At 43.4% G+C, this 14,652-nt stretch overlaps 2 protein-coding genes across 3 annotated transcripts; both read left to right on the forward strand.

Annotated features, from left to right (window-relative positions):
* The first annotated feature begins 228 nt into the window (after positions 1-228).
* On the forward strand, positions 229-2,733 carry LOC119276125. 2 transcript variants are annotated; one of them, XM_037557118.1, is made up of 4 exons: positions 229-576; positions 2,011-2,110; positions 2,304-2,371; positions 2,476-2,733. In XM_037557118.1, the coding sequence occupies exons 1-4, from the start codon at positions 324-326 to the stop codon at positions 2,544-2,546; spliced, it is 492 nt and encodes a 163-aa protein (XP_037413015.1). In that variant the 5' UTR covers positions 229-323; the 3' UTR covers positions 2,547-2,733. The 2 variants fall into 2 exon arrangements, with proteins under 2 accessions (XP_037413015.1, XP_037413014.1); XM_037557117.1 differs by having other exon boundaries at positions 236-576; positions 2,304-2,733.
* Positions 2,734-6,269: 3,536 nt separating this feature from the next.
* Positions 6,270-10,061, forward strand: LOC119276126 (zinc finger CCCH domain-containing protein 7-like). The gene is made up of 6 exons (XM_037557119.1): positions 6,270-7,561; positions 7,928-7,987; positions 8,105-8,233; positions 8,627-8,677; positions 9,050-9,190; positions 9,296-10,061. Exons 1-6 carry the CDS (start codon positions 6,476-6,478, stop codon positions 9,863-9,865), a joined length of 2,037 nt encoding a protein of 678 aa, XP_037413016.1. The 5' UTR covers positions 6,270-6,475; the 3' UTR covers positions 9,866-10,061.
* Positions 10,062-14,652: the final 4,591 nt, after the last annotated feature.

Below are 14,652 nucleotides of genomic sequence, written 5' to 3' on the forward strand. Positions count from 1 at the left end.
ACCTTTTCTAATACCTAATTCACATTAGATTTGTATAAAATTGAGGATCTAAAGGTATGCGCATGGCCTAAATCGAAGAGGAGGGAGCTCGATATGCACACAAGAAAGGAGAGCCACAATTTGTTTGTTTTTTAGGCAAAGAGAGCCACAGTTGTGGTTAGCCTTCTTTTCTGGGTTAGCTTGGGCCCATCTACTAGGGGCTCTAATCCTGACCACCAGGCCCATTTGTCGTGAGACCATCTCTCACCATAGGTCAACTGCTTTGGAAAGGCGGAAGTGGAAGCTAGGGTTTAAGAAGGTCCAGGACGAAGTGGATCACGGCGATGGCGTCGGCGAAAATCCTAGCGCGGGCTGGCTCCTCCTTCCTCGGCCGCCTCCTCGCCTCCCCGCCTCCGTCTCTTCTGCGGACCGGACCTCCTCTTCCGTCGCTGCTCCATAGGATCCAGCCGCACGTCCCGCCGCCGCCGGCGTCGGTGGACGCACACGACGCGGAGGTGGTCGCGAGACTAACTTCGCTCCCCGGGGAGATCTCCTTCCCCTGCGGCCTCCCCTCTCTCCGGTTCCTCATTGACGATGGTATGACCTCTCGCCTGCTCTACCCCACTTTCCCCTTAAGCTTTCTAGAATATTTCGCTGCATCAGACATTTGGATCATTGGCCTTTAGCTGTATCGTTGTTGGATAAATGGTGAATGCGAGATGTATAAAGTGGGGAAATGTTGCATACAACTCGCTGTCTACAGATTGCGGAACTCCTCATAAGTCTCTTGCGAGCTAGAAAGTTAATTTTGACACTACTAGCACTTGTCTGGGGCTGTGGGGGTGGTTGAAAGAACTGATAGGATTGCTTCGGAAATCCTACTTCACATTGATTGTCTGATTTACTTGGTTGATTTGGTGCACGAGCAGCTTAGTGTTCTGCAGTCCCATTATGTCATTATTGCCTCTATTCATTTTTTTTAATACCAAGTGCCTCGACTCGTGGTATGAGGTGTTGGTGGTTATTTGATATGTTTATTATACACTTAGCAGACATCTCCGGCGCATGATAATTTGAGTAAATTGCTAATAAGTTGAGGAATTGTGTCCTGTTTGATCTGGCTCACTAAGCTTAGCAGACATCTCCGGTGCATGATAATTGGAGTAAATTGCTGATTAGTTTAGGAATTGTGTCCTCTTTGATCTGGCTCACTGATACAAATAAAGGTTTGGTGCCTAAAATAACCAGTACTTGGCCGTCAACCACCTAGTAGCTATTATACGACCTACCCAGCTTAACAAGCGAGTAGAGTGACTCATAGCTTTATTTATTCCTTTTATATGGTTAAATATACGGTTTACTGGAACCATTTTCAGTACACTGCCAATGTTTTGTAGGTTTGGTTCACATTTTCTCAAGCTACAAATGACAGAGTTTAATCAATTCATTTCTTGCAAAGTTGCTTGCTTTCGATGTAGTGATGTTTCTTATATTTGTTCAGTTATGTACCTCACTCACAAAAAGTTTGCTATCACTGTTTTGTAGAGAATCATGCGAGCATAGGAATGCATTATACATTGTTTTAAATTTCAACTTGTCTTTTTATGCTTGGATATCAACCAGGGTAACAGAACATAAATTTTATGGATCACTGTTTTGTAGAGTACATCTGTTTATGGAGCACGTGGAACCATGAACACTGTTCAGCAAACCATATTATAATAAAGACTTCATGAATTTTGAAAATTCCTCAACACGTGGACATGTGATTTAGGAAGGCTTGGATTCCCTGGAATCTAAAATGCTCAGAGATACTTGAGAAATACTCCTGTTTTTTGCTATTACGAATAGTTTGACTGAATGGAGCACATAGTGTGCTGATCTTTTGTTATTTTTGCCGATCATATCGTTTCATCGTTTTTTGGTAAGTGCTGCAGAATTGATTATTAATTACCTTCTAAATGTATGACTGAAATGGTTATTTTTTGCAAATTGGATTATCTTCCTTAGTTGGTACTTGGCTATCTGTAGGAATTGATCCTGTTGCTAATGAACCCCTTGAGTTACTTCCCAAAAGGACTTACCAACCCAGCACCATCAAGCGGAAACGAACCCATGGATTTCGTGCACGGTCTGTCTCCTTTCCCTCCCTCGCTCCCTCCTTCATGTGACTAACTAAAATATGCCAATTTTTTATGGCGAGCAATTAGTTTAGCTGGTGTTTTTTATGGACCAGACTTTGTTCATAAGTTTCTGTGTTCTCAGCAAATTTGGTTCTCAGTGTGCTGATATCCGGTTTTCCCATTCCTTTTCTCATTTTGCAGTAAATCAACCACGGGTGGGCGTAAGGTGATTGCTCGGAGAATTGCTAAAGGAAGGCACAAAATTTCATGGTAATGAAAACCCATGGCACCGATGGGAGTTTCACCTCAGCTTTGAATGATGCTAATGTGAACATCTAGGAGCTTACAATAGATGTATTCTCCTTCCGAGGCGGGGTTAGAGCAAAGCCAAGAGACACCTGCCTGAATTTCTTCACCAAACAAAACGTTTGTTCCACTGAATAAACATGACAAGGAGATGGTTATCGATGATTTTACTGCTATTTGAGATATGTACTTGTATGCTAGTTCGACTGCATTATGCATTTGCTTGTGTTGTCAAACTGTCAGAGTAGCATCCTTGGGGTCATTTCCGTCCATCAAACTATGATGTTCACGTTTTCCCCCCTTTAAGAAAAAAGTTTTGCGTGCATACTACAGCTGCTAAACTCGAGGTAATTTTCTGCTTCTGCCCCGTTGGTTTTAGTCTAGTCATAGTGCGGGTAACTTGGTACCTCCGTTGCAAATCCATTTTGGTATTTTGTTTCGTTAAGACACACATTTGACCAATAGTTACTCCATAAATTATATGACATGAAATTTGTGTCACTAGATTTGTATTTAAAAGTACTTCGTTATGATAATCATTTTGTATCACATAATTCAAATATGAAAAGAGTAATTGTTGGTCAAGTCTTGTCTCAATGAAAGGAAATAATCAAATATTAAAAGAGTAATTGTTGTTCAAAGCCTTGTCTTGATGAAACGGTAGTAACTTAGGGTTCGGATAAGCAAATTTACTTATGTGTCAATGAGTTAAGGGGCGTGCTAGGTGTTGGCCGGTGGATCTTTTTGAAAGATCCATCGCCTCGACAACCGTTAGATTTGGTGACATCTAGCGGCCATCGTCTTGTCCTCACATTTGCAACAAAGTAGTGTTGTAGAACCCTTTGCAATAGAGCTCATGTTACAGAAATATTTGCAATAAAGGTTGTGCTAGAGTTCTTTTGTTCATCTTCACCTTTTTGCAACAAAGATGATGTTGCAGAAGGACTTTTGCAACATGGGTGATGCCGCGGGATTTTTTTTTTGCAATGAAATATATCACGGAAGTTGCACTGCCACCATTGTTGCCATAGATAACCTTCTTCGCAATCGAAGCTTTGTTACAAAAACCATTATGTGTGGATAAGTATAGACTAGGACTTGCATGGGTCACAACCACGTGTCTTTCCTGGGAAGTGCGGACAAAATCTTTACGATTGGCCGGGTGAAGGGAATCATTTCCCATGAGTTAATGAGGAGAAACGATTAAAAGCTTTGTTACAAAAACCATTATTTGTGGATAAGTATAGACTGTGGCTTGCATGGGTCACAGCCACATGTTTTCTGTGGGAAGCACGGAGAAAATCTTCCAAACCAATCCAAACCAAAAACTTATAGCTAGAATCTACACCAAACCAAACTGTACGTATTTTCCACCCAATCCAGCTCTAACTGTTTCCAAGTTTTGGATTAAACCCACAAACTCAAACCATGGACAAAGCACAACAGCCGTGTAATTGACTAGTGAGTATCTGCTGCTCGGGTGTTGGAACTTGGATACAAACAAACTTGAAGAAGGCAGTTGCCGTTTAGGTCATGATCGTTTACTCAGGGCGTGTTGGTCGCTGCGTCTCCTATGTTAGCTAAAACGCACTCACAGCGTAAAAAGGGACTCATAGCGCACCGGCGATCACCGGAGACAACAAGACACGGCGGGGGAATGGACACAAAGAATTTGGTCACGGACAAACACCTTGCCACACCGATTGTTTTTCTGTTTTTCTCCTCGTGCACAAACTCGATCCACTTGGTACAATACACGGGAGGGAGGGGGACTTATACGTGCGTGCACTCATGCGCCACGCCGCGCTCTCGACGCACCCCACTCGCACACTCGGCACGTCCCACGCTCCACGGCTCGCGTGCCCGAAGCGCATGCACGCACTCGACGCGGCCGGCTCGCGCGCCTGATGCCCACACCACGCTCTCGACGCACGCACACACGCACACACGCGCCCGTGCCCTGCACGGATCGCTCCTGGCGCACGCACGCACGGACAAACGCACACACGCGCCAGTGGCCTGCACGGACCGCTCCTAGCGCACACGCACGCCGGTCGCCACCGTGTCGGTCATGGCGTCACCGTGCCGGTCGCCACCGCTCCCAACACCCTAGGTTCTACGCCGGCGTCGGCGTGATCATGGATGTTACCCTTGTCATCGGCGTGGTCATGGAGGTGCAGCAGGTCCAAGTCAAGATAATTTTCTCCCAAGTCAGAGGCGTCCATGGCACGAGTACGCACGTGGATGAAGCTTGGGCTGGACGATGGATAGATTGACAAGAAGCGACTGAACATGCTGGGAAGGCAGTGGCATTTGGACCTTCGCTTGAGACTAATCCATCAATCCGGTCTGAAATCATAGTTTGCAGCAGTTTTCAACCCATAAGTCTGCACCCAACCCAAAACCTATCCAGTCCGTTATTAGCCACAACCCAAACCGAGCCGAATTGTTTGTCTATCTAAATCCAGTATAGACCAAATTAGTGAGACCAAATCAAAAACCAAACCAAAAACTAAGTTTTGATCCAAACCATTCCCAGGTTTATCCGGGTGAGTGAATCATTTCCCATGAGTTAATGAGGAGAAACGGTTTTTAATGCCAAATTGATCCAGTGTGGCTACATTGTCAAAATATACCTCATCCTATTCGACCTTCCCTTCTTCCCGGCCTCGGTTACCATTCACCATCACTGACCACCTGTTTAGCATCTAACGCTATAACGAAACTTTGTAGACCTGGGTCTTCGGCCAACGCCAATGCTTCACGACAAGCAATTAGGGCTGCAAACGAGTCTAGTTTGAATGAGTTGGAGTTGGCCCAACTGAACTCATATTAAAATTTGAGCGAGCTAAAACTGAGTGAAGCTCAAGATCGAGCTTTAGAACATGACTCATACTCAGCTTGTAACGTTTTCGAGTCGATCTAGAGGAGTTTCGAGCTAAATGAGATGGTAAAAATTATAAATTTATGATGATTATTCCAAATAGATAAGGACACAACATGACACAACTTTGTACGCCATCTCATCATGCTTTTTTTTTGTGTGTGTGTGTTTTAACATCAGCACAGACACAAACGCTCATATACACGCGCATACACTTACCCCTATGAACGCACACACGCACACCCTACCCCTATGAGCACCTCCGAAAGACTGAGCCGACATATCATCTTGAGATTTACGACATCACCGTCGTGCTTAGGAGAGCTCATCTTGCTCTCTTGGGAAAACTAGCAATAGATGGTGATTTTCGTGGACGAAAAACAAAAAAAGGAAGGTGCATATGCTAAGAACTTTTGAAAAGAAAAAGGATATTTAACACATTGTCGACCACGTATCATAATTAGGCCTAAATCTTCAAGCTTCCATGTTTGTTGGTAAATATAATGAAGAAAATCATGGACAACATATATGGTAACAAATTATCTTATTCTTATTTAATATATGGCATGATCATTTAACATAATGATATTATGTTGAGTTATCGAGGTAAAATCGAACGAGCCAGTATTGGCTTAAGATCAACTCGTTTCTTAGTTGACCTATGCGAAGTGTTTAAACTCAGCTCGTTTCTTTTCGAGTCGATCTCTAATAAAACCAAAAAATGAGTCTGCCTTGAGCGGCTCACAAGCCTCGAACTTTTCTTACAGCCCTACAAGCAATTGACTAAGACGGTGGCGTCGTGCAATCCGAATATGACCAGAGAAGAGCTTCCCAGATTATTCCCGTGATGGTCGCGGCAAAGAGCAGCTGCGGTTTCTCTGGATCTTGATACACCATGTCACCAGCATCAAACTATATTTTAGCCTGTTCACCCTAATTTATGGGCCAATTTGGCATCGTTAAAGGCCGAAGTACCTATAGCTAACGGTATTACACTCTGGCCCAAACTCTCTTATTTGCCGCCTCTGCTTTGGACGACAATGGGGTTTCCTCTCCTCATCGGACAGTTCCGTCGGCGCCGCCGAGCTCGCACGGCGAGGCTGACCACTGCTCGATATCCTAACTCCAACCCAGCCAACTCCCACCCGTAGACCCTAATTCTAAGGCAGCCTAATCCCTCGCCATGGAGGATTCCCTTGTGCCGCCTGTGCCTCCTGCCCCAACCACCCTTTTCCTCACTCGCCGGCGATCACATCTCGACAGCGCCTCCTACCGCACGCTCTCCCGGCTCTTCTCCCACTGCCTCCACCACCGCCCCTCGCAGCTCGCTGCCCCGGCGCCCCTTGAAGTCGAGCCCGCCGCTGCGAACCCTATATGCGACGAGTCGCCACAGGGGTGCTCGGTACCGCCTGGACGGGGAAAGGACTTAGGAGAAGAGGAGACTGCGGTAAGGACTTCTGTCATCGAGAACCCCTCACCCGCGGCAGTCGATGCAGCCACCGGTAACCCTATTGCAGACCCGGCTGTGGCACCACAGAGATACATGGAGAATCAAGTGGCCGGGGTTCAGCGGGTGGAGGGCGTAACAGATATGGTTGTTGGGGGAAACGTCTGCCGTGAGACTGTTGCGTTCGTGGAGGAGTTGGGGGCAGAGGATGTTTTGAGGTCGATGAAGGATTGTTTGGAGGGGGAGGTTGACGAATTGGCAGAGCCAGATGTAGTGGTGGTCAATGATGATGAACATCTGCTGCTTGATACGATGATGACCAACTTCTCAGGGTTGATTGCTGATGCCAGTGGCGGTACAACGTCAATGCTGAACTATGGGGTTTCTGGAGGTGAACCACACAATGATGGCAACATAGCTGAGGGGGTGAAAGAATTGGGAGCTGGAACTGAAGAAGACAGACCTGTGGGTGGTTTAGATCAGCACTCAGTTGATGGTGGCGTGGTTGAGGAAGGAGAGATTGAGGGTGACATGCAGGCTCTGGATGTAGATGAATCTGATGATTCGGAGCTCGAAGATGCAGATGATGAGGAATTGGAAGAGGATTTTACTAACAGAGTGTTGGGGGAGAATGAATCATCTGGCCAGGACATACCGTGTCTGAATTTGCTTTCAACGCCTAAAACTAAAGGAACCAGTGATCTTGTACTGAACAAGGAAGGTTATATCAAGGATGATGCACTAAAGCATGTCACCAGGGCGCAGGCAGTCAGTTATGATGAAATTGTGGAATGGAATGAGACACCGCTGCCTGATGCTGAGGTACTGAATATACCATTTTTTATTAACCGGTATTGGTTATTAGATGTTTTTTCACATGTTGCTTCTTCTTGTTTAATTTTGTGTTTGGATGAAAATATAGCTTGTGAGATGCAACTTATCATGTGATACCGCATAACTGATTCAGAACATGAGATGCAACTTATCATGTGATACCGCATAACTGATTCAGAACCTTTTTTTAACACGTTATTGATTTCTTGCTTAAATTCCATCACATGCACTTTTAGAAGAGTACAAAACTCACCAATATCCAATAAGTTATTCTCTTCTTGACAACAGAAGTACTGACATTGCGGTAAAAAAAGAAGCACTGACATTAAATATGCCCCATGACAAACTTTGCAGGCTCCCAAACTAGGGAAGAGAAAACGGCATTTGACAGAGGAAAGAAAGGCTAAGAAGACGGTGTGTTCTGGTTTCACTACCATTTGAGTTCAACACATACTTTATTCAACTGTGCATTCTAATTGTATTTTTCCTTCTGGAGTATTAATCTTCCTTCGCGATGTTTTTGACATATAGAAAAACAAACGGGTTAAGAGAGCACAGCAGCGGATAGCGGATGGTGTGAAAAGACTGAAACTTGCACCAGTTATAAAGCCGAAACCAGTGAAGCTATGCCACTTCTACATGCATGGGAAGTGCCAGCAGGTAAGCTTTTCTCTGGCCACCAACTTATTGTTCACTTGGAACAGATAGTCATGTATTGCTGATTCTCAATTACATTTCTATCTTTTTAGGCCAATAATTTATGTGTTTTTTCTGTGAACCACATAGAGGTTTTTGCCTCGAAAGGTGATGGAGTAATGATCACAAAAGTCCTGGTTTCTAGGAACATTTCTTGTTTTGTTTGTATAGCATTGCGAGGAGCCGTATCATATTGAATGATGTAATGTACGTTGAATTGCTTCTTGCAAAGCCATCCGTTTTATCAGTAGACATTTTATTTTGATAAATCAACAAAGTTTCTGTACAAACACTGGATAATGAATTTGTTGTCAATAGTTATTTTACAAACCTAATTCTCTTCTTTTCTCTTTGCAGGGCAATGCTTGCAAGTTCTCACATGATACTACACCTTTGACAAAATCTAAGGTATGTGCTTTATAGAAGTTTTTATGTCTGCCTGCAGTATTCATTATGCATTACTGTGATGTTAGTGCATGTCCATGTATGTATGGCTGCATCCATTTGTTCCACCTGCACATTTTGTGCATACCTATATAAACCATCTTTCAAGAACTATCGATGGTGCTTGAAATAGATGGTTTGGACAGGCATGCACGAAATGGTGGGTGTTAACTGTTGAGTTGTTCACATGATTTGAAATACATTATGTGTACACCAATATATCTTAATCCAAGTGGCAGCTAACTTCATTTCTTTACATTTTCTTGCATTCCTTTCTGTTTGTTTTGATGTATGACATGTTTTGGTGTCCGCTTATTTCTTTTCTTAATTTTACAGCCCTGCACACATTTTGCGCGCGGTTCTTGTTTGAAAGGAGATGATTGTCCCTATGATCATGAGTTGTCAAAGTACCCTTGCCACAACTTTGTGGAAAATGGAATGTGTTTCAGAGGTGATAAATGCAAATTTTCTCATGTGGTACGTGATTTGCAAAATCATTCCCTATTGTTTATTTAGAAGTGAAATAGCCTGGTAAAATGTTAGTTCCACCCTGTGAATTGAGAAAACTGCGTTGTTTATCAGGTGCCAACTGCAGATGGTCCTTCCAAACCAGATGCAAAGAAATCTGATGCGTCATTGGTGTCTGAAAAACCTGGCAGAGAGCAAACAAGTAGTCAGAAAGCATCAACGGTCCATGATGGCGAACGTGTAACTTCTGCTCCTACCAAACATTACTCCATCCTTAAAAACCTTGCCGGCATCTCAGTAAATGCTCTAAAAGCATCAACCAGTACACCAAAGGGTGTACAGTTTCGTCCTTCCAGTAAAGACAGATCAAATTCTAGCATGTTGCATCAGGATGCTCTAACCATCGAGAAGCATATGTATACAAATGGCAGTAAACATCAGAATTTTGGTGGACCGCAGGCTGAAGAAGGGGATAAAAATGTCAGTCCAAATAAACAGAGATCAGCTCCACTGCTCGATGAGAAGAACTCATCAAAAGAAGCTAGTTCACATCCAAGTTCAGACCCAAAGGGAACTAGTTTGCCTACTGGCTCTACTACAGTGCTTGGATCACTCAGCACTCAGCACGAAGTTTCAGAGGCTTCAAGAATTTTGCAAGAATTCTTATTTGGTGCTGGCAGTTAGAGGAAAGTATGAATACACTACTATGCCTTTGATACCTGTAGACTACACATAGTACTAGTTCTTTTTACCTCTGCAGTATGAGTTCATGCCATGAGTGTGCGGCTTGTTTTGGTACTTTTGGCTGAGTTTCCATTTTGTAATTGCATATTGCAACTGCTATTTTTGGTAGATCAACATAAATATAATATTGCAGTCATGCGTATAGTTTTTGGTTACCAAGAAAGTTCACAAGCTTATTTTGCAGAATTAGGCTAAGTGCCACCGTGGGTACATGAAGATTTGTTATTATCCAGTCAACTCACTCTGCATATGGTACTTCCATTTGGCCAATCATTTGTAGCATTAGATCTAAGCTTACTGGTATGATAAATGCCTTCCTGAATCGGTGCTTTGATGAGTCATCTCTCACATATGATTCATTTTAACCACACTTTGGAAGTTGCTCCGAGTTTAATGAGTGTGCGGATTTTTAAATGTTACCTTGTCATAGTTGAGGTGTTAGTAATTTTTAGTTCATCTTGTTGAATCTTGATACTTGATTCCACTAATTTAGTGATGAATTTTACATCTCTGGTAATATTATTAGAGCATCTACAACCACGGATAGCTAATCCGAGCCCCTATACGCCCGCGGACAGTGACCGGACAAGCATCTAAACTTGGCATTTGCAACCACGGTCCCTATTTTCAAAACACCAAATCCACGCAAACACATGCACGTCGATCATTTTGGACAAACATAGCTTAGTGCACACAAATACAAATAGTTCATAATTAATAGTACATAATTCAAATATAGTTCAAAGATAAATATTGTTCATAGTGCATAACTGATAAAACAAAAGACTAAGTTTACTGATTTCCAGTGTGCGTCCACATTTGCTCGACAAGATCACCCAGAAGTTGCATATGCACTTGTTGATCTCGCAGCTGTGGATGCTCATCATCATCATCATCATTTCGACATCCTCATCCTCCGAATCCGATGATGCGATGAACTCGTTGAATATGAATTCATCTAGATCATCGTTTCCATCGCCATCATTCCACGACGATTCCATTGGTGACCTAGAAGTAATGACCGAAAGAACAAAAAACCGGCTCGGACATTTCATCGAACACGTAGAGCGTGGGGTGAAAGTATGGTGGTGTTTTGACGTACCGGGGCGGCGCTCGGTGGCGGCCTGGTCGGCGGCGGTGTGCGTTGGGGCGTCCGGTGGCGAAGCCCTAAGTTGAGGATGGCGGCGGAGCATCGATAGCGGCGGAAGTCCGGTGCGGCTGTGCGGAGGAGGGCGAACAGAGAAGAGGAGAGGGCTTCTCGGGCAAGGAGAGGGGAGGAGGATATGAGCGAATTGGGTGGGCCCTAGTGGTCAGTCCGACGTGGCAGGCGCGTCCGGGCGTCCCGATATCCGCCCCATATTTGGTCCGGATATGGGGAGTGCCGGTAAGTTCGGGCGTTTGGGTGGCGTTTTTCCGTCCGGGCACTAACCGGACAGCCCGTCCACGCGTTTGGGGCGGGTATGGGGAGTCCGGTTGTAGATGCTCTTATATTATGTTTTTTGACTTGGCATTGCTCACTGCCGCCCAAGTATAATTTTGACCATGAGTTGTATCATAATTATTTGAAACCGTTGGGCAAGTGATTGGTCAAGCGGCTGGTTTGCTGGTGCAACCGATCGTTGAAATAGTCTAAAAGAACAGTTCAATGATGTTATGTTTAAATATTTATCTACTAATTAATTCAGTTTTCATTTGTATGACATAGTAGACCACTGATATAAGTCGTAGTTCTTTCTCTGGAAGCACTGAAGCGTTCTGCCACCTGTTTTCTTGGGTCCTTGGAGAGCATTTGTAGTGGAGGTTTGATTTTTGGCTCAGCACTAAGTTAAATGCAATTTTTATTCCTGTTGCTAAAATGGTATTTTACACTAACTGGGCAGGGGCAGTCTTTGGTACCAGTTTTTGCTAGTTCTACAGGCGGCCTAATTTCATGAAGATTTTTTGCGACAATATATGTTCATGGTGTAAAAATTGTGAGATTGTTAAAGTATTTTCATTTTATGACCAATTTACTTCTTCACTTATGATTTGTGAGATAAATTCAAATGTTAAAAACCAATGTTTGAGTGCATTCTTCCCACGGCAACATGTTCTCTCAGACCAGTTCACGAGTATTAGCTTTCCTTGTCAAACATAGCATTAGCTTTCATCCAAGATTTTTTGTGTGGAAAAATATTTATCTGCAGAGCCTTGTGGAAATCTTGAACCAGATCTCGTTAATTTTTTCCTTGACTATTGATTGAGTGCTAAATTATCTGCTGTGTCGGCATGTGATCTAATGCTGTTTTGGTTTACAAGGCGAAGCAGTGGAGATTTGAGGTGTCATTATTCAGTTCCTAACAAAGGCTGCTTTCTGAGGCACCTCGGGTCGATTCAGTACATACACATTTCTTTCTGTTGGGCTGTCTGTAGAAAGATGCCGCACCGTGCGCTAAATGATTTCTAGCTGCTCTTCTATCAGTATCTCAAGTATCCAATGTGCTTATCAGACGTGGAGAAAGGAAAAAAAAATCCATCTTTTTCTGCTTTCAGGCCCTCCGGACTCTCCAGGCAAAGAGAGCATTACTGGTGTTGGCCTGGTGCATTGGATGTTTGAACTTGCATGCGCATGCATGCAGTACCCGGGATTATCTCTTGGTTGAGAATTGCTTGTGGAACTAGTCTGGAGACTGTGGGACACAGGGGCAGGCAGAATCAAAGGTGTCCCAGGTATGAGCTGGACTGCGTATGATTGTTTTTGCTTCATTTCAAGCTTCCCTCCGACCTGCCCCGTGCCTATTCGCTGTCAAACTCACAGCTGTTGTCGCATCAGTTCAGAATTACATTCACATGATCACTGAGGAGGCTCACATGGCGTTTATCACCTCCAGATTTGTCGCAGACATCTGAGTTTACGCTCCTCGGTGACTCTTAACTGGCTATCTCAAGTTTTTCTTCCAATGATGATGATGCCCTTTAAACCGTGTTATTTCGTCATGCTGCTCATGTCAGCTTTGAGTGGCTTGTGCCCGAGGTGCAATTTGTTATCTTGGTACTGGAATAGCTCTATCGCACTCGTGAAAGCAACTGATTCAAAGGTTTTGAGTGGCTTGTACACCTGAACCTGTATGTGTTGCTTGTCATGGGGACTGGATAACGTGTGAACCTGGTGAAAGCCCCCCCTCCCTGAGGATGTGATGGACTGATAGGTAGCCACTTTGTTGCTTTTCTCCTATGATAAATACTCTCCCTTAGTTGGAAAACAAATGCATATTTACCAGTACTTCAGGGCCCTTCTATATACTCCATTCATGGAGGATTTATTACCATCTACACCTAAGGCCCTATTTGGATTATCTTTTTCCTTTTGAATACCCCTGTAAATAATACAGGTCTCGACCCGTCGTTTTGTTTCTGGCCGGGAATTTCTCAGTGGCCGGTGAGATACACCTGTAAGTTAATCACCTCCGTATAAAATTACATCGACCCCAAGCGCGGCCTAACTGTGGAGTAAGGGGATATGGCGAAATACAGTTGACCAGAAAAATATAGCATGTATGTAACCTTTTGTACCCAGCATTTTTTGTGCATATCAGATGGAAGAGCAAAACACAAGCAACTACTCCATCCTTCTCAAAATGTAGGTGTGTTTTGATTTGTTAAGAAAAACCTTTGATCAACATTCTTATATTGGCTCCTATGTGTTCTTTTGTGATACAAATCACAATCATATTTGAGTATTGTTGAATACAAATCTAATGATATAAAAATATGTTACATAAACCACATATATTAAAAAAGTAAGTATTGGTCGTTAATAAATCAAAACATGTCTTATATTTTGAAACAGAAGGAGTTTGCATAATTTTTGAAAATAAATAGATAATTAAAATAACTGATACTGCTCACTCATCGTGCAATTTTTGTACAACTTGTTCTGAGACTAATCGCTGTCAAGCTATGTTCCCCGGTTCGCAACCATCTCTACACGGGCAATGACAATCCACATCCAACTTCGTTTGTTTTGTTGCCAGCATTTTCCGGCCATATGTAGTCAGCCATGCCATACTCTATTGCAAAGTCGATATAAATAAGTTTGCCTGAGAAAATCTATTTCGCTATTTAGAGTAATCATGTTGCCAATCAGCATACATTTTTGTTGAATTATACTCCCTCTGTCCCATAATATAAGACGTCTTTTGACATTGTGTAGTGGTGAACTCTTTATCTGGTTATTAAGGCTACAGCCTGTTGCTGACTTTTATCAACGATTGTACAACGCACCGACAAATGATTTATGTCATTTGACAGGATTGATACCTCCTGTTTTCTTTTACCTTGTTACATTTGACATGAACTCTTAACATCTTGTTGTCTTGATCCCTTCTTCATTGGTGATGATGGCAATATCGTTTCATTGAGCTGCTTTTGTTTCATAGGACCAAATTGTTCAGCAGACTGCCATATGCCAGTATATATATATTTTTCCAATGATGCCAAATCTGACATTGAGTCGTCGACTGGAGTCGCTGTTTGACACAGCTTTGCTGCTTGTCTTTCTCACCTTAGCACGGTCACATACATAAATCTTGCACAGGGAGTACTCAGGCTGGCTGACAAAAACGACACCTCTGGAGTGATCAAACTGGCAGCCTCCCTCAGCAAACAGGGAACTCCTGCATCCGTTCAGTTCATGTCCAGAGACCAAGGCCTCCGAATTCAGCCGGCACACCCTCTGTTGAATTGCT

This window comes from Triticum dicoccoides, chromosome 3B (assembly GCF_002162155.2).
Source record: "Triticum dicoccoides isolate Atlit2015 ecotype Zavitan chromosome 3B, WEW_v2.0, whole genome shotgun sequence".
NCBI lineage: Eukaryota > Viridiplantae > Streptophyta > Magnoliopsida > Poales > Poaceae > Triticum > Triticum dicoccoides.

What these genes read in the sequence shown, in the direction of transcription:
- LOC119276125 (XM_037557118.1), top strand. Translation starts at nt 324, where the DNA reads ATGGCGTCGGCGAAAATCCTAGCGCGGGCTGGCTCCTCCTTCCTCGGC. An exon ending in CCGGTTCCTCATTGACGATG is followed by an intron (nt 577 to 2,010) that starts GTATGACCTCTC and finishes GGCTATCTGTAG; the next exon opens with GAATTGATCCTGTTGCTAAT. An exon ending in AGGAAGGCACAAAATTTCAT is followed by an intron (nt 2,372 to 2,475) that starts GGTAATGAAAAC and finishes CCTTCCGAGGCG; the next exon opens with GGGTTAGAGCAAAGCCAAGA.
- LOC119276126 (XM_037557119.1), top strand. Translation starts at nt 6,476, where the DNA reads ATGGAGGATTCCCTTGTGCCGCCTGTGCCTCCTGCCCCAACCACCCTT. An exon ending in CACCGCTGCCTGATGCTGAG is followed by an intron (nt 7,562 to 7,927) that starts GTACTGAATATA and finishes CAAACTTTGCAG; the next exon opens with GCTCCCAAACTAGGGAAGAG. An exon ending in AATGCAAATTTTCTCATGTG is followed by an intron (nt 9,191 to 9,295) that starts GTACGTGATTTG and finishes GTTGTTTATCAG; the next exon opens with GTGCCAACTGCAGATGGTCC.